Source organism: Astyanax mexicanus, chromosome 2 (assembly GCF_023375975.1).
Source record: "Astyanax mexicanus isolate ESR-SI-001 chromosome 2, AstMex3_surface, whole genome shotgun sequence".
In the NCBI taxonomy this organism is placed as follows: domain Eukaryota; kingdom Metazoa; phylum Chordata; class Actinopteri; order Characiformes; family Acestrorhamphidae; genus Astyanax; species Astyanax mexicanus.
Genome location: NC_064409.1, coordinates 48,033,345 through 48,052,787, shown reverse-complemented (window position 1 = coordinate 48,052,787; position 19,443 = coordinate 48,033,345). Strand labels below are relative to the sequence as shown.

The window sequence follows — 19,443 nt, the reverse complement described above, 5'->3', positions numbered from 1 at the left end:
TGTCAAAAGATGAGAATACTTAAATACAGCACTGAAGTTCACCTGTGGACAATATATCATGTGCATATAGTGACTAAATGTGTCTTTTTCACTGTGTGTCTGTGTGTGTTTGTGAGAGAGAGCGAGAGAAAGAGGGAGAGAGAGAAATAGATGACTGATCAGAGTAGAGTAAAGATAGCTTGGTCAAACACAAACCCGGGTTCAACTGGCCCTGCACTGAGGAGGGGTTCTTCATAAAGCCTTTGATTGGTCAGTTCAGGCTGGCAAACTCCACCAGACGTGATCCTTCACACACCTACCATCAGTCCATCTCTGTGAAGACAACAGACTGACAGAAGCTTTACAATGCCACGCTTTACAGTGCATGTGAGGGACGAGTGGCTGACCGTTCCCTGTAAGGACACGTCCTACACTATAAACTGGTTGGGAGTGGAGGCCCTCAAACGCTACGTCAAAAACAAGCCTGATAATGGAGGAATCCCGCAGGCCAAAGAGGTGCGCTTTGCGGCCAGGAGGTGTCAGGGACAGGGTCTGCTGGATGCTGATGACATTATAGAGGATGTCTTGGAGGACAATGACTTTGTGGAGCTTGGTAATGTTCTATATTTATTTGAAACTGCCGTGTCAGAATTAATCTGAATAACTGCTTTTGCAGAATTAATGCTCAATAATCAGCTCTGGTGTCGTTTTTATTTTTATTTATTTGTCTAGAGATTGAAGGAGACACTATGTCATCTGACTTCATTCCCAGCCAGCCTGGAATGTCATATTTGTATCCTTATTAAACATCCTACTGCAGTGTTATTCTGTACCGAACTGTACAGTGTTTTTATGTTGGCGGCCTTTTGATAATGTAACCAGTTTATGGACTGGAAAAGTCTTCCAAAGTACTTTTGAAATCCACTATGTGAATGTTTAACCCACTCTACCTTAACAAGAAAAAACAGAACAAGACCCTACAGAGAGCCCAGCGAGGTGAGACTAATCCATACAACCACTGAAAATCCTAGGAAAAGAATATTCAGTCTGTCACAGTAATTGCAATATTGGGTTATCGTACAATATACAGACTTGATTCAATCATTCATTTTTTTGCTGACCAAGTTACTCCCCATTGTGTTTACTAAGTGAGCTCACTAATGTAAATATGGCATGAGGACTAATAAAGAATTTGTTTATTTTTATGATATTTTAAATGTTATTTAAAATATCCTAAAATGACATTTCAAATTTAATACCTAAATTTTCTTTATGCTTAAAAGGTAATTGCTCAAAGTTACTTGCATTATATTAGTGCTTGTATATTATCATTATACCGGTGGAAAAAATGGTTAAACTTTATTTATAGCAATAATTTATTCAGTATTTTGTTCCAAAAAAGCAGTTATCTTCTGAGAATAACAGAGAGCAAAAAATGAGTCCTTGGGGAAGCTTATCATCATTTTTTATTGCACTTGATTGTTTTACTTTGAACATCTTTATTTTGTCCTGCAATTGAAATGCAATGGCATAAAGAAATATAACTTTATTAATTCACTGTCTGAATAATGTGTTTGTCTGTTTTGTCCAGTACATTTTTCTAGATGGCAGCAGTTTGAGTTCCACTGATCTAGTCAACCTAGGGCGATGCCGCTACAAAATTAAGGTACAGAAAACTCAATATTTCTTCAATATCAAAACAGGTTCAATAGTTAGTATATTCATTTTCCATTCAGTTTATTGCATGGGTTGGTTTTGTGCACAATTCTTGAAAATATATTAGAATTACCTTTTTACATTTGTAATTAATGCCGCCTGCCACCACAATTGTTTTTTTGATTGACATTTAAGACAATAAATTTACTTTTTCCATTTAATTGCCTAAAATAGTTAAAAGCCTAGTCATCTCAAATGTTATGAAGGGAAGCAGTAAACTGACAGAACTTTGAGGGCAAAAAAATGGAAATCTAATATAAATTGTTAAATGGGGCATTTTTAGGGGACAAGCCATTAGTTAACACCTTGAATATAAAAGAACCAACTGAATAAAAATAATGGAAGTAAATTAATCTTTTAAAAGTTATGCTGTTGCAAGAAAATCTTATTTGTTTTACTTTACCTTACTCAAAATGTAAAAATTAATAGACCAATAGAAATGCTACACAAGATATGGCAGATTTGGAGCGGCAGTAAGAAAGTTGCCTGGATCATGCATCACTATCAGTGGATTTGTGAAGTAATTGCCACTGTTGAAACACTTTTGACCAGTAATTGTATGCTGTAATGTACTGTAAGTACTGAGCATTTATTAACTTTACATTGTGTGTGAAATTACTGTACTTTGTAAAATTAAATGATGATTTTAGTTGACTCCTGAGGCTGAGAAAAAGGTTGAGCAGTCAAGAGAACTTCTGGACACCATAGTGAAAGAAAAGAAAGGTAAGTCTTATTTTAGCTGGGCTTTACAAATGTTGTGTACTGTTATAACATTGGGGCTATGCACTCTTATACATGTATTTTTTTTTTATTATTGAACAATTACACATCATCTACAGCAGACTATACAAGAATTTTAATGTTTTGGAGTGTAGGGTATCAAAACTGGATCTTGAATCAAGTTCCAAGCCAGTTTTGGTTTATGTAATCACTGAAAATCGTAGGGAACAGCTGATACAACTGATTGGCCATACAGTGTCACACCTACTAGAGGTCACAAAGTCCAGGAACAGAAATTGGACGCTACGTCCAGATTTGAAGCCCTCTGCTCTAGAGCCTTTTTAGGCTTCAGAAGCATACAGATTTATTAGTCAGGTATCTACTTTGGCTCTGATGAGAACTGTGTATTACAAAAGATTGTAGTGATTAAAAATCTAATTTAGTGGTTTAAAATGTTTATATCCAAGTTTAAATGTTTTCTCTGTTTTTTTAGTTGTGTACGGGATCACCACAGGATTTGGGAAGTTTGCTCGGACGGTCATTCCAATCAGCAAACTTAAGTACAACCATGTTTCTCGATACTTGTGTTGCTTTTGAGCTGGTTTTATATGATCATATGCAACACGCCACCCTACAGATCTATCCATCTGAAATCTGTGTTTTTCTTCTCTATAGGGAACTGCAGGAAAATCTCATTCGCTCACACTCAGCAGGTCAGATGATATTCAAGCTTTCAAATCAGAATTATTTTACTCTGTAAATTTCCATTTATAAAACCAGATAACATACTGCATGGTAGAAACATTTTTGTATCATTTTTTTATTTCTGAGACACCAGAGGGCGCTCCCGAGTCCTAAATAAATGGGTTCATATGAAGCATTGAAGCAAGATCATAGTTTATAATGAGTTATGTTTGATATTTTTATACTGGTAATGTACTTACAAAGCCTGCTAAAACAAACAAACAAACAAACAAATAAATAAATACAATAATAAAAGCAGAAACAAACAAAAAGGTAGAAAAATACTATTAATAATGATCACAGCATACACTGCCTTTTACAGAGGTGAGCAGCAGCTTCTCTGATATTTCAGATCTCAAACTATTATACTCCAATCAGCTCATCACTATCTGGGCTCGATTATTAACCCTGAAGGTGAAAAACACGCCTCTTCGTTATCATCCCACGGAGGAAATTAAGAAATAAATGAAAAAATAATAAATAATAATAATAATAATAATAAATAAGAATAAATAAATCAATAAAAAGTTAAGAAACATAAAAACATAAAAATATATATAAAATAGTACATAATTAATAAATAAATAAAAAAATAAAAAAATTGAGAAATATATAAATGCCCAAATAAAAAAGTATAGAAATATAATAATACTGTACTTGTTACATTTTTTGTTTATTTATTTTTATTTCGTATATGTTAGGTTTCATATGTATTAATTAATTTGTGTTTTTATTTTATTCTTTTTCTTTTGTATGTTTCTGTTTTTATTCATACTTTTTTGGTGTCTTGGTCCTCCATAGTTTTTTTTTAAGTTTTTCAACTGCAATTATAAGCCTTTAAAATGTATAGCTGTATCTCCAGCATCTGATTTCCAACCAGTCAGCTCACAGTAGCAATAATGCTATTTAGCATCTCTGCTGTCCAAAACCCTACTGTTTGCTGTAAAAAAAAAAAAAAAAATCACTCCTATTAATTAAGGACTCGCTCTTTAGGCTCCCTCTAGCGTTTTGCAGTAATTTTTTATATATATTACGGCGAAATAGTAACCGGCTCTGGTTAAACAGTGCTGTACCTCTAACTCTTCCTCTACAGCATTATATAGTGTGTATAATTATTATAAATTATAATGTGTGTTATTGTGTGTTTGTGCAGGGTTGGGCAGGCCTCTGAGTCCTGAGAGAACACGCATGCTGCTGGCCCTCAGGATAAATGTCCTGGCTAAAGGATACAGCGGCATCTCTCTGGAAACCCTCCACAACATGATACAGGCCTTCAATGGTAAATACTATCATTTAGCAAAATAAACATCACATATTATTTTTATTTTGTGGAGTTGTTACATTTTTGTATTTTGCCTACTCTTAAAAAAATGTGCTCTTTTTGGGTTCTGAATAAATACAAGGGTTATATAGACTAATCAACTTTTTTGTAGACAGATCTACACTGAGACACCAGAAGTCATGAGATGAGATAGTATGTAAATTGACCATGAACTGTTACCTCAGGGGATGACTTAGGAACACGCAGACCTGTATGAGCATAACCACTGCTGAATGAATTATCAGAGAGTGAGACCTGATTATCAGAGAGTGAGGCCTGATGTATTGGTTTCAGATGGGTGGCACATTTATTTTCCAAAGTTGTGCAGGTATTTAACATCCCTTGATCTGCAATGACATGTATACATCACAGAAAGCATTACCACACACAGTGGCCAGTGCACTGGATGGTAATAACCGCAACTGGTGATGTCTTGCTCTAATTGTCCACGGAAGTCAAGCAAAATCACTGAATCCGCTTTTAAATCAATTCTCCCACAGGCTAATGCAGCATTCCCTGGCAACCATGTGAAATGGCAAGATTAAGGAGACATACTAGGAGATACTAGCCCCATTTGGCATGTCATTGCGAATGGCGAGTGATTTTGCTATTTATAAGTAAATGTTTGAGCTAAATGAACATTGTTGTTTTAGTCTATAAACTACAGACAACCTTTCTCCTAAATTCCAAATAAAATTATTGACATTTAGAGCATGTATTTGCAGAAAATGAGAAATGTCTGAAATAACAGAAAAGAGTTTTTAGACCTCAGATAACGCAAAAAAATAAGTCCATGTTCATAAAGTTTTAAGAGATCAGAAATCAATATTTAGTGGAATAACCCTGGTCACATCATATATAACCCTTTAAATCACATCACAGTTAATGCATCTTGTCAGGTTCTCCTCCTCCAGTCTTACACACTGCTTTATGCTTTATAACTTTATGTCACTCCTGGTGCAAACATTAAAGCAGTTAAGCTTGGTTTGATTGCTTGTGATCATCCATCTTCCTCTTGATTATATTCCAGAGTTGTTTAATTTGGTAAAATTAAAGAAACTAATCATTTTTAAGTGGTCTCATTTTTTTCCAGAGCAGTATAATTTAGAAGATGGTTTTGTATAGCATCAAAAAGGCGATGACGATTTAAGTTTTTCAGCACTATATAGAACCCTTTTTACTTACAGTGTAAGCAAGAGAAACAAAGAAAATTGTGCACATGTGTGTTTGACATCTCTAACTTATGAATGTGCACCTCCACCCAAACTCTTAAGGATGAGTTAGAGTGTTATTTGTAATCCAGATGTGATCTAATCAGAGATCTAATGCTTTTGTGGCCAAATGCAACATAAAAAACACAACAATTCCCCAAAGCAAACAAAGGGGGAATAAACACTTATAACTTCCTACGATTTCAGATGGAATGTTGACATCTTTTATCTTTTGGACATAAAAAGGCCTCACCCAAGGACTTTTTAAAAAGGTTTTTTAAGTTTTGCTTTAATGCTGCAGTGAAACACTGTTTTTCTAAGTTTTTCTTATCAAAAACAATCTAAGTGCTTGTTATAACAGTCAATATAAGAGTGCGTAGTGTCCTAATATTGTGTCCCGGGACTTTTGCCATGGTCCATAAAAGCTGACAAAAAGCTGCACTGACCTGTGGGATAGTTGTATAAGGCCTCTTTCAGTGAATATGAAAATGATATTTGCTAGAGTCACTTAATCACACTGACAGTTTTAATCAGACACTGTGGGTGGTAATGTTAAATTCCTGCACAGCTTCGGAAATGTTATTTCCCATCCTATCTGACACCTAATATCAGGGCTCGCTTAAATTCACGACATCTTGACATGAACACTCTGGCCAGTGTTTAGCCTTACTTACAAGATAACACCTCACAATTTATACAGGTATGGGCGTTCCCAAATCATCCCCTGTGGCAACAATTCATTAGTTTATTTACTCCCAAGGCATGTTAGTGATACCTGAACAATTGAATACACTCTAGGGGTTGCATAGACTAATTGAGTAGTCAACTCGTCAACCACGATATCCACTAGTCATAGCATTAGGGAGTGGTAGACTGGACAGAAGGTGAAAAAACAGTGAAAGGATGCAAATAAATGGTAAAAAAGCAGTTCTTTCAATGACAAAATTATAAAAAAAATGAAAAATTCAGCTCTAAATGAAGCATCCAGTGCTAACCAGAAACACCTGTGGTAGTATGATGGAACACGTTAAAAATAGGCAGAGACATTTTTTAAATGTCAACTTCTGTAAAAAGAAAGACATTTAAATGAAAAGGAAATTACAGCTAATTGGCAAGTCAACTAGTTAACTTCGTTTTAAATAACTATTTGACTGGTAAACATGACTAGTCCTCCATCCCCTAATACACACATCTGTACACAAAATTGTGACAGCTAAATTTGTGGAAAACACAGCACCTAAGGTTCTCACTATCCTGCCTATGCATTCCCTTCATGTCTCCACAGCTTCCTGTCTGTCATACGTTCCCGAGAAAGGCACGGTGGGTGCCAGTGGAGACCTCGCTCCTCTCGCTCACCTGGCCCTGGGGCTGATGGGGGAAGGGAAGATGTGGTCACCTAAGAGCGGCTGGGCTGACGCCAAATACGTAACAGCCTCTACTCACACTCCATTCATCTCTCATCCCAGTGTTTACCAAGCTTAGTGATGAAACGAGAGCAGTTATGAAATCTGTTTGCTTTTCCCAAATAGATCTTTGACTTTTGTGTTGCCCCCAGGTTTTGGAAGCTCATGGACTGAAGCCTGTATCTCTGAAACCAAAAGAGGTGCTGCTTTGATCATCTTGTCAGGCTTTAACTGATTTTATCTGCCTATGTGTTGACACAGTGGTGGTGCCCTTGGCTGAAAAATAAATCCTTGACCCACCTGCTTTGTTTTGTAACTGGCTGGGAGTAATTATGACAAAAACTGACTATGACCATCTGAAAGTAAAAATACTGCCTTAACAATTGTAAGGATTGAAAGACAATGCTATGCATATTGATTCAGATCTTTGTACATTTATCCTCAAACAAAAATGTTTTGTCCCAGACAAAATGTGTGGGATGCTATTGGACGTGTTATTAACACTCCACACCTACTGCAAAATCTGCAGGAATATTTGAGCTGTTTGGGATGGATTATAGCAGGACACCATTAGGAACCTCTACAATTTCACACCAAGATACCTGGAATGTTGCATTACATATGTGTGACACATGCATCCATTCTAAATAGCATTCAATCTGACACTTCCTTCTAAGTGCAGCTAATATTGCATCTATTTTTTGACAATGAGTGTATTGGTCCAGTCACAAATGATACTAAGTCACATGATGATACTACATTAAAAGGCTAAAACATTTTGTACATTTTACTTCTTGAAATTATTGTACCTTCTTTTTATAATTGTTCACTTTTTGACATAATGTGAATCCAACTGTCGTTTTTTGTGTTCAATATTTATGATAAATAGACCACAAGAAATTCAGCAATATAACTTTTTATAAAAAAACTCTTTTATGTTGACTTCCCTTTATGATATGTAGGTGTTCATAAAGATTGTTGATAATGTCCACAGTTAGAGAAATCATATATATATTGTCCAGTGTGAACTGATATTATCATATTTATGTTGAGGAATGATCAAGCCGTTTGTGTTCTCAGGGCCTGGCTCTGATTAACGGGACTCAGATGATCACCTCTCTGGGTGCAGAGGCTGTGGAGAGAGCAGAATCTATTGCCATGCAGGCTGACGTCATCGCTGCTCTCACTCTAGAGGTCCTGAAGGGAACCACGAAGGCGTTCGACAGCGGTAAGAAAATATTTTCTTTGGAATTGTGTTTCTGATCTACTTCATGTGAAACACTTCAGGAAAAAAGACTTTAAAACCTGAGAGTGAACTAGTTTTGACACTTGATTCTCATTCAAGTATAACTGAGTCCATGTCATTGATGTAATCAGTATGGTTAGACATTTTATAATAGTAAACATTTTACAACAGGAAAATAATCAGTTTTGAAGGCAGTGAGTTTGAATCTTTCTAGCAATTTTTATGAGATGGTGGTTGTGCACATAATCACTCATTTTGGGTCTGTTACTGTGACTTGTTAGTTAAAATTGTAGTTATTTTATTTTTAGATAACCTGAACATGTGTGTGTAGTTTAAAAGATTAAAAGTTTTGTTTTCTTGTCTCATCTGTATTCATCTTTAGCATTCATTGCATAACTAATGATCATAAATAGCATGTTTAATAAAGCAGAAAACATGGAGACTTACTTGTTATATGGCCCAAATGTTCATTTACATAAATATGTACAGTTAGTAAAAATATTAGTAAAACATTTGGAATACATAAATATCAGAATAAATGCAATTATTGCACTGCTAGAATGATTTTGTTTTTCCTTTTTATTTTTATAGATTTAAGTAGATATTTTTAGCAGTTTTGTTGTTTTTAAGCCCATGGGCTATAAAATAAATAAAGTTTCTAAAATACAAGTATAACATTTTCTATATATATTGTCTATTTTATGCCTATTTTTATCATTAATATTTATATATGAAACATGTCCATACTCTAGGCAAAAGTGCAATGAATGGGTATCTTTGATTTATACAAATAGTGGAACCCATGGTGGAACTATAAAGTACTATTTCTTAAGGTCCTATATTCTATATTCCATTTAAGCATCCAAGTGGTTATTTAAGTTGTCATCACTCTATTACTATTTTTGAGGGTACCCAACTAGACTTCAATTTCTGTTAATGAAACAATAAAGCTCATATTTGCTCCAAATCTCTCACAGATATTCATGAGCTGCGTCCACATCCGGGACAGAAGGAGGTGGCCTTGCGCTTCCGTGCTCTTCTGGACTCTGATCACCACCCCTCAGAGATTGCAGGTAAGCGCTGATCACCAACTCCCTGAAACTCAAAATGAGCTTTAGCTGTCAGTCTCTGGCTAACTGCTGTTTGCATCTGTAGAAAGCCACAGGTTTTGTGACCGAGTCCAGGATGCGTACACCATGCGCTGCTGTCCTCAGGTAAAGCCAGACTCTGAGTTTAACAAGTATTTGCTCAAACTTTTCCTAATCAGCTACGATGATGATCTGTATTTTTTTTTCATTCTGTATTTGGTTTGTTTTTACAGGTCCATGGTGTGGTCAATGATACGATTGCTTTTGTGAGAAATATCATAAACACAGAAATTAACAGTGCTACAGACAATCCTGTATCCTTCCTGTATTTTTCTTGGCTCAAAATGAATTTAGAGACCTTCAGACATGGATTTTTGTGCCACACTCAATTTAGTTATGGTCAGTTCCCCCCCTTTAGCCCCTCTAACTGGAGGTTAAAGGATGTTGTGCATCCCTGGAGACACATTAACTTTGATTTGTTAGACAGCTCCATGTGCTTGGATGAGAACGCTAACAGCCAATTCTTCTAGGTCATCTAACAGGTGTTCATACTGTAAGTGATAGGAGAAGATCCCTGTCTGACTTGGGCTCCTGACCAAATGTGACAATAGCAGGGATGTATTTTTTTTTTTTAAGATATCATCTAAATGTATATGTCATTTTATGTACATTTATTTGGTGTTTTTGGCTGGAGGAATATGCCTGAAACCACTGCACTTAATTTAAAATCCTATAAATACAATCTCTATCTTGTTCCTATTTATGACAAGTCTTCGCAACAATATTGGGGAAGTTAAATTTCTGCTTCTCTGCACCATCATACTTATTTTTTTAAAGTGTTGACTCTTTGATCTCATATGGAAACACTACACATATAATCTAGTGTTGACTCTTTGGTCTCATATGGAAACACTACCCATAAAATCTAGTGGTCACATGACAACACTACACTCAATTGTTTGAAAACAAGATGAAGGTAATTCCCGGTCAAAAGTTTCTACAGCCAGTCCAGACAGAAACATGGGCCAGGTAAAAATTCTCATTAAATTTTATATTTTAAACTAGTTTATTTACTTACTGTAGAAAGATAAAATGTTGTTTTTAGACTAATTGGGTCATTCTGATCCTGAAATGGCAAGGATAGTTTGTTTTATGTTAAAATAAACTACTGAACCCATATGAGGACACTGTTGTTTTTTTGTTGCAAAAATGACTTTTATGTACAAAAATAAAGTTTAGTTTTTATATTTTTCAGTTTCTACCAATACCAAATAGCTATAAGAATTTAGAAATTAGGGACTGACTTCACCTAGTTTTCTCATCTCTCTTAATTTCCCTCACAAATAATCATACACTAATGGCATGTTCAGAACAAATACATATATTAATTCCTGCTTTCATTTTTTTAAAATGCACCTTAACAAATAAACTAGATGGTGTTTTCTGAGCGAGGAGAGACTATTTCTGGTGGAAATTTTCATGGAGAGTATCCAGCAAAGGTATCGGTATAGCTTAAACATCTTTACATCTTAGGTATAAGCATAGATTTTTCAGCACTGAGCACTGGATATTTTTTTAATTGATTTATCTGCTATTGTGTCTCTCCCTGTAGGCCTTAGATTATTTGGCTATCGGAGTTCATGAGCTGGCATCAATCAGCGAGAGGCGTATTGAGCGTCTGTGTAATCCGTCTCTCAGTGAACTGCCTGCCTTTCTGGTTAATGAAGGAGGACTGAACTCTGGCTTTATGATCGCACACTGCACTGCTGCAGCCCTCGGTCAGTCATTTCTAAACATCAAACCAAATACATGTAATCCCATACTTTTGTATAAGTGTACTGCAAAGACTAGAACCATCACACATAACCACATCACACACCATTACATAACACAATCAACCAGGAAACTTTTTAAATTGATTTTTTTGCTATTATACATATTTTTATATACTTTATATAAATTATGTTTAAATGTATGTTTTTTTACATATGGTTGCAGACAAAAGTTTTAAATAGTGTTTTTTTTCTGCACTGTAGATTAACCCTTGTGTAATGTTCGGGTCTGTGGGACCTGTTTTCATTTTTCATCAAATGATACTAATTTTTCTAACCATGTAAGCTGTTTATATTGCTTGCAATTTAGGTGAAGCAAGCGTAAAGCATTTTAATGTAAAATTGCTTAATTTTGCTGAATTAAATACAAGTAACAAAGTAAACGAGTAACAAAAATATGAACACCACACAAGGGTTAATACTAAAACCATCCAAACTATGAAGAAAAATATATGGAATTTTCTCAAACAAAAAGTAGGAATCTTGTTAAAGTTCAGGTTTGCATGGATATCAGTCAATATCAGCAGATTCTTGAGAACAATGTTCAAGAATCAGTGAGAAAGTTAAAGTTACGCCAGGGATGGATACTTCAACAAGATAACGACCCTAAACACTGCTTTAAATCTATTAAAGCATTCATGCAGAGGAACAAGTACAACATTCTGGAATGATCTCAGACCTGAACATTATTGAAAATCTGTGGTGTGATTTAAAGTGTCATGTCCAGAAACCATCAAACCTGACTGAACTGGAGATGTTTAGTAAAGAAGAATGATCCAAAATACCTTCAACCAGAAGCCAGACTCTTATTGGAAGCTATAGCAAGCGTTTAGAGGCTGTTATTTCTGTAAAAGTATGATCTACTAAATATGCAGTTTTTCTGTTAGGGTGCCTTCATTTAAGGGATGCCTAATTTTGTTTAAATAATTATTGCACACTTTCTGCAAATCATATAAACTTAGTTTCACTTCTCAAATACCACTGTGTTTGTATGCTATACAATATGTTTAACTGAAATTGCTGATCTGAACAACCAGTGATTTAAAGTTGAAAATTATCAGGGGTGCCCTTTTTTATATATTTTTTATACCACTCTACAACAACCAGTTACCCAAAACATATTTTATAGAGAAAGCTATTTTACTCTGATTCCTCTTGTATGTTTTTTTTTTTTTTTTGCAGTTTCTGAAAACAAGGTTCTGTGCCACCCCTCCTCAGTGGACTCTCTGTCCACCAGTGCAGCCACTGAAGATCACGTGTCCATGGGTGGCTGGGCTGCCAGGAAGGCCCTGAGAGTGATCGAACATGTTGAGCAAGGTAGACAGGTTGCCAGATTACCTCTACACTTGACTTCATAACAGTTACTGAATACACACAAGTCAGAGTAATACATAAATTGATGAAAGACTATGGAGAGTGCAGAGATGGAAGGTGCAGAGATGAGTTATTTGAATGATGGTGTTCTGGGTGTGTTCTTTCTCAGTGCTGGCCATTGAACTGCTTGCAGCCTGTCAGGGAATTGAGTTTCTCCGCCCAGTCCGCACCACGACCCCGCTGGAGAAGGTGTATGATCTTGTGCGTTCTGTAGTCAAGTAAGTAAAGTCTCTGAAATGTTAAATGTTAAACCTTTAGGTTGTCTTTCTATTATTTGTACTAAAACTGGTCATTTTTAAATCTTTGAAATCTTTTAGTTTTCATGATAAATTGGTGAAAACATTTAATTTTCATTGTGAAATCTGGGTTTGGGATTAAGCAGATATTTGTTGTGTTTACCTTGGTGCTGTGTGTTCAGATTTGCCAGGTCAGCCTGTATCACTACATAAAAATAAATATTTGCTTGTGGACTCTGAACTGCTTCTACAGTAGACTGGCACAAATACTCATAAGTAACAGAATAAAATAGTCATTTTTTATCACCGCTGAATATTAAAATAGTTGTGTATTTTTATTTAAGTTTTAGTTTTTTTTTTATTAATGCATCAAGTTCTATGTCATCTGTGTATTAATTAGTACTACAACATAAAGGCAATATCACCAACAGTAAATAGTGTAGTGCAGTAGGTAATAATGATTGTGGCCAGTAGCCTCAGGTGAACAGACAAATGACTGCAGAAAACAACATCCACATTCTGTTATGTGACGTGTAGTTAAACATTAAACGTGCAACTTCACATTTGAGTTTGTAAAAACTCTCAAGAAGCTACCAAAGATTATGATCTTTTCATTATTTTTCATTTTTTCTGTCTCTCTCTTTCTATTGGCTTCTCTGAAAAACAGGCCCTGGATAAAAGACAGGTTCATGTCTGCAGACATTGAGGCTGTTCACCGGCTTTTAGTAGACCAGAAGGTGAGTTTCAATTTAACATTTTTCTCCAAAACCCTCATATCCGAATCATAACCAGTAAAACCTGTAAGTTCTTAAAACTTTTTCCGAATAGCAATGCCAGAGATAAAGCATGGGCAGATATTTATAAATCTTTTTTTCGATGAAGCATCCTTTAAAGAAAGAACTCTGACAGTAGACCACTGCGGTCTTGTCATCCATCATTTTGGAGTCGGCGCCCTGTTTTTTATGCCCATATTAGTGGTTCTGTGTCTAAGCTGAAATTTTCAATACGCTGAAAAAATGGGCTTTTAAAAACAACACCTCTTTTACATTCTGTGGTAAATGAATATGTTCAGAACCTTCAGTACGTTTATTCCAGTGTGCTGGCTACCCAGTAATGCTGCATCAGTAGCAGTTCAAAAAGAGGTGGTGTCTACGGTTGCATGCACTAGTCTTCACTTGTAGCGTTCTAGAATTGGTGGCATTTTTAGTGATTAGGGATTAGCCTTACAAACTGGGTAGAAAATTGGATGTAATTAAAATTAAAATTAATGAAAAAAAATAAAATCAATATTTTTTGATGAAACATAAGTGCTTTATTCTGGGTGAATCCCAGTCTTAAACACTAAAAACCCCCAGCTGACTGGTCTCAGAGCACAGCATCAGCTTGTCTCACAGATTTATCTTCTTCTCTTTGTCCAGGTGTGGAATGTTGCTAAGCCATACATTGAGAAGTACTGCACCGAGCTCTTGCCTGAATCTCGTCCGTCCTCTCCCACCGCCTTCTCTCTGGACCCTCCAACATCACCCCGGAAACGGGTCCGACACGAGTGACCAGGACAACGTTTCTCATTGAGCTGAACACATAGTTCAGTATAAATTCATGCTTCTGTTCTCAGTACTGGTTAGGGCTTTTGTACTATTTGTTTTTTCAATAATGTTAATTTGAGATGACAATTTTCTTTTCATTTACATTAAAGTACTTCTGCTCTTCATTTATTATGTCTGTATTTATGAAACTATCGTATATTTCATTTTCACTGACATTAAGACTAGAAAGGGGCAATATGACAATATTTGACTAGGGTGTTAACAGTATACTTTTATAAGCATATCGAGAACATAATCAGTGTTTAACCCTTTAACTAATTCTTAATTGTATGGTAGAACACATTTGAGTCACTGTAACTTTCTTTTTCTTTTTAATTGTGATGTTGATATTTCTGGTTGATCCTAACCTGATTGTGCCACTTCTACTACTCAGCAGATGTATGATAGGCTAATAAAAACTGAATCTGTCTTTCAAGGAGCTTTTTTAATTCTCATTCATATATTTAGTGTTTTATAGTTTCAGGGGTTTTGAAGAATGGAAATAAGTAAATTATACAACATACACTTGATTTGGTTGCACTTTATTTGAAGGCTATTTACAGTGCATAGAGGCTTCCTTTCACATCCATCAGTATTGAATAAGGTATTTATAAAGCAATATTTGGATATTTATAACTAGCTTGTGTTATTACTATTATAAAATGACATAAGTTTGGTTAATAGTTTTGAGGCCCTAAAGTGTTAAAACATTTTCCATTCTGAACACATTCATTAAGCAGAATTCAGTAAACATGTCATGTACTGGAGTTGTTTTTATCATGCCTTAAATAAATGTTTTTCCCTCTCAACAGTCAAACCTACACATTTTTAAATATAACCTGCAACTGTGATGTATGTAATACTATCAATACAATTGAATTAATTTAATCCAAAGTCTTATGGTATGTTGCATGTAATGGTGTGAGCTGTTCATATATATTCAAATAATGCTTTATACATGCATTATTCAATCCTCATGAATGTGTTATTAAGCCCATATGTAGGTACCCTTTAAATAAAGTGTTATTTACCCTTTATTTGTATCATTTTGTAGGTGTGTTAACTCACTGACATTGATAGAGGATTCAAATATTGCTTTTTATTTATGAGGGGACATGTGATGAATGACAGTATATTTTAAATAAAAGACACGGTACTCAGTATGGGAAAGTGTTTAAAGGGTGATTTTTGTAAGGAAATGTCACTAAAGATGCATTCTGACAGCAATCACATATTGTGTGTTGTAAAAAAGTATCTTTAAATATTGTAATATGATATATATTTACCATATCTCTTAGCTCTGACTGTGCTGTGAGCTGTAAAAATGTTTTTTGGAAACAGGATATTTTAGATCATCATGTAGAGGTATGTAGAAGTGTGTTATTTTGTAATGCAGCGCTGTTACAGATAAAGATTAATTTTTTGTGAGCAGTATTTTTGATTGACTAGAGTAAACGTTCCTTAATCCGCATGGGGCCATGTCCTGGGCTAGGTCTGAAACCTTGATGCTGTTCAGGATGAAAGGAATTTCCTGTTGCTTTAAACAATATTTTTCTTCTTTCTGCTTCCTGACTTCAGTTACAGCTTTATGTTCAGCTGTTAATTCTCATGCTCTCAGTCATTTATCAACCTGTGTAACATTACTCTTTTCCTACAGTCCGACTATGTTTCATTTGCATATTTTGAGTGTGTACACCCCAGATTCTTTCAGTTTTCATTTCATTATTTTAATGCAACTTGTGTAAAAAGCTTGTAATGAAATACTGTCCCTGTGTTTGGCTTTTATGAGTTCTATGTATGAGCCCTTCCAACAAGGAAACATTTCTAAAACATTTTTTTTTTGAGAAATCAGTTATTTTAAGTATTTAAATTAAATACCTTTATGATTGAAGGAATATAAGTCAAATCGATTTACATTTTGTTGTTTAATGTTTTAAAAAATGAAAAAAAAAAAGAAATAATAACTGATTTCTCAGTTTCTCAAATATATATATATATATATATATATATATATATATATATATATATATATATATATATATATATATATACATATATGATTATATATTGTAAGAGCTCAATTATTCAGATGCTGTATGATGAAATGAGGGTCAGCTATAGAAAGAGACACACAGCAGGGAGCAGCATGTCACAGGCAGCTGCTGTGTGTGTGTGTGTGTTTAACAATACTACACTACTCTCACCCTCTCTCTTTCTCTCTCTCTCTCTCTCTCTCTCTCTATCACACACACACAGACAGCTTATTTTCGTATCTTCCCTCACTTCTTAAGGAGAGCAGAAGATACTAGAAAGCAAAGAGAAGATCGCCTTGGATATAATTTATTTTGAATGTTTTTTGTTGCGATTCCAAGAAAGTACAGTAATATAATACTCACAAGGATACTGGATAACACTCCATCAAGTAAGTTTCTAAATGCAATTATAAATTACAGGACATTCAAAATTTTTGGATCCTTTTGTTGTGCATTTGCAGTGAGGATAAATGTGTAATGGTTTTAAATGCACAGTGATGGACAGTGCATGTAAAGTAAATGTACAAGTAAATGTAATTGGTTTGTGTACTTAAGTATTTTTTTCTTGTATCTGTATTTGAATACTTAAGTATTTCTTTTTTGGGTTACTTTTTACTTTTTAAAGATCTTACTCCATTATGCATTGCACAACATCTGTAATTAATTTTGACTTATGCATATTTTCATAAAAACACAAGAAGCAGGCTCACTAATAAGTGAATAGTGTACACTTTGTTTTGACCTGTTGGACATACAGTGCCTGCCCTGTTCAAGCATATGATTCTGCATCAGTACATCATCATAATGTTTTGGGAGAACCTACAGTGCCCTCCATAATTATTGGCACCCCTGGTTAAGATGTGTTCTTTAGCTTCTCATAAATTGAGTTTTGTTCAAAATAATATAGGACCACGATGGGAAAAAAAAGTAAAGTCCAACCTTTAACTCAAGTGAATTTATTCAGTAGGAAAAAAATCCCACATTAAGAAATAATTATTTAACATCAAATCATGTGTGCCACAATTATTAGCACCCCTGATGTTAATACTTTGTACAACCCCCTTTTGCCAACAAAACAGCACCTAATCTTCTCCTGTAATGTTTCACAAGATGGGAGAATACAGAAAGAGGGATCTTTGACCATTCCTCTTTGCACATTCTCTCTAAATCATCCAACGACCTGGGTCCTCTCCTCTGCACTCTCCTCTTCAGCTCACCCCACAGGTTTTCAATGGGGTTGAGGTCTGGGGACTGAGATGGCCATGGGAGGAGCTTGATTCTGTGTGCGGTGAACCATTTCTGTGTAGATTTGGCCACATGTTTAGGGTCATTATCTTGCTGAAAGACCCAGTGACGACCCATCTTCAGCTTTCGGGCAGAAGCCACCAGATTTTGTTTTAAAATGTCCTGGTATTTTAGAGCATTCATGATGCCATGCACCCTAACAAGGTTCCCAGGGCCTTTAGAAGAGAAACAGGCCCACAGCATCACTGATCCCCCGCCGTATTTCACAGTGGGCATGAGGTGCTTTTCTGCATACTCAGCTCTTGTGTTACGCCAGACCCACTTAGAGCATTTGTTGCCAAAAAGCTCTATCTTTGTTTCATCTGACCAAAGCACAGGGTCCCAGTTGAAGTCATAGTACCACTTAGCAAACTCCAAACGTTTGCGTTTATGATTGTGAGTGAGAAATGGTTTCTTCCGTGCATGCCTCCCAAACAGCTTGTTGGCATGTAGATAGCGCCTGATGGTTGTTTTGGAGACTTTGTGACCCCAAGAGGCTACCATTTGTTGCAATTCTGTAACAGTGAGCTTTGGAGAACTTTTTATTTCTCTTATCATCCTCCTCACTGTGCGTGGTGGCAAAATAAACTTGTGTCCTCGTCCAGGCTTGTTTACCACTGTTCCAGTTGTTTTAAACTTCTTAATAATTCCTCTGACAGTAGATATGGACAGGTGTAGGCGAGTAGCGATTTTCTTGTAGCCATTGCCTGACTTGTGAAGGTCAACACACATCTGCCTCACTTGAATGGTATGTTCCTTTGTCTTTCCCATGTTGAAGATATATGGCCTCTGTGTCACGTCATATTTATACCCCAGGGAAACAGGAAGTTGTGAATTACTAATTAAATGTTCCTACATACTCTGATCAACTTCGTAAACTACTGTAGAAGTGACAGAAATACTTTTATTAAATTTATTTCCTAAGAATTGTTAGGGGTGCCAATAATTGTGGAACAGGTGATTTTATGAAGAATAATTATTTCTTAGTCAGGGATTTTATTTCCCCCTTAAAATTTACTTGAGTTAAAGGTTGGACTTTACTTTTTTTTCCCATCGTGGTCCTATATTATTTTGAACAAAACTCAATTTATGAGAAGCTAAAGAACACATTTTAACCAGGGGTGCCAATAACTATGGAGGGCACTGTATATGCATTACATTTCATTACATTTCATATGCCTATATTAAATGATGGAAATATAAAAACACCATTGCAGTATAGTTAAAGAAAAACTGTTACTATGAACCTGGGTTTTAATGCAAGTTTTATGTGTATTATATTTTAAATTTAGACTTGTATTCAGCTCAAACTTTGCCTGCAGAAAGTTAATTGGTTTGTGTTTCTAATATGTTAATATTTAACCATTTCAGCTGACTAACCATTTCAGACCCTGCATCCATTGCAATGGATATCATGTGTGTTCTTCTTTCTTGTCTACTGGAATAATCAAAATCATCAGAATAGACAGGTCCCCATTATATTGAGTTTTTTTTTTGTTTTTCTTACTGCTTAGAAATGGTTTGTGAAATTGTGAAAAGTTTATATAAAATAAAACAAACTGCAATGTGCATACAAATAATACAATGGCTTTTTATTTATGCATTTATTTCTTGTTATTGTGCACATTACAGAGGGAGAACAGTATTCTTATATTGTTTTAATGACTGAA

The 19,443-nt window shown here is 35.2% G+C and overlaps 1 protein-coding gene across 1 annotated transcript; it reads left to right on the top strand.

Moving 5' to 3' along the window:
- The first annotated feature begins 289 nt into the window (after positions 1-289).
- Positions 290-15,493, top strand: hal (histidine ammonia-lyase). The gene is made up of 20 exons (XM_007235166.4): positions 290-592; positions 712-772; positions 948-975; positions 1,571-1,645; positions 2,346-2,418; positions 2,909-2,975; positions 3,091-3,128; positions 4,313-4,438; positions 6,977-7,116; positions 7,247-7,294; positions 8,175-8,322; positions 9,318-9,413; positions 9,496-9,554; positions 9,662-9,742; positions 10,862-10,927; positions 11,041-11,206; positions 12,443-12,577; positions 12,744-12,852; positions 13,538-13,607; positions 14,289-15,493. Exons 1-20 carry the CDS (start codon positions 346-348, stop codon positions 14,418-14,420), a joined length of 1,965 nt encoding a protein of 654 aa, XP_007235228.1. The 5' UTR covers positions 290-345; the 3' UTR covers positions 14,421-15,493.
- The last annotated feature ends 3,950 nt before the right edge of the window (positions 15,494-19,443 follow it).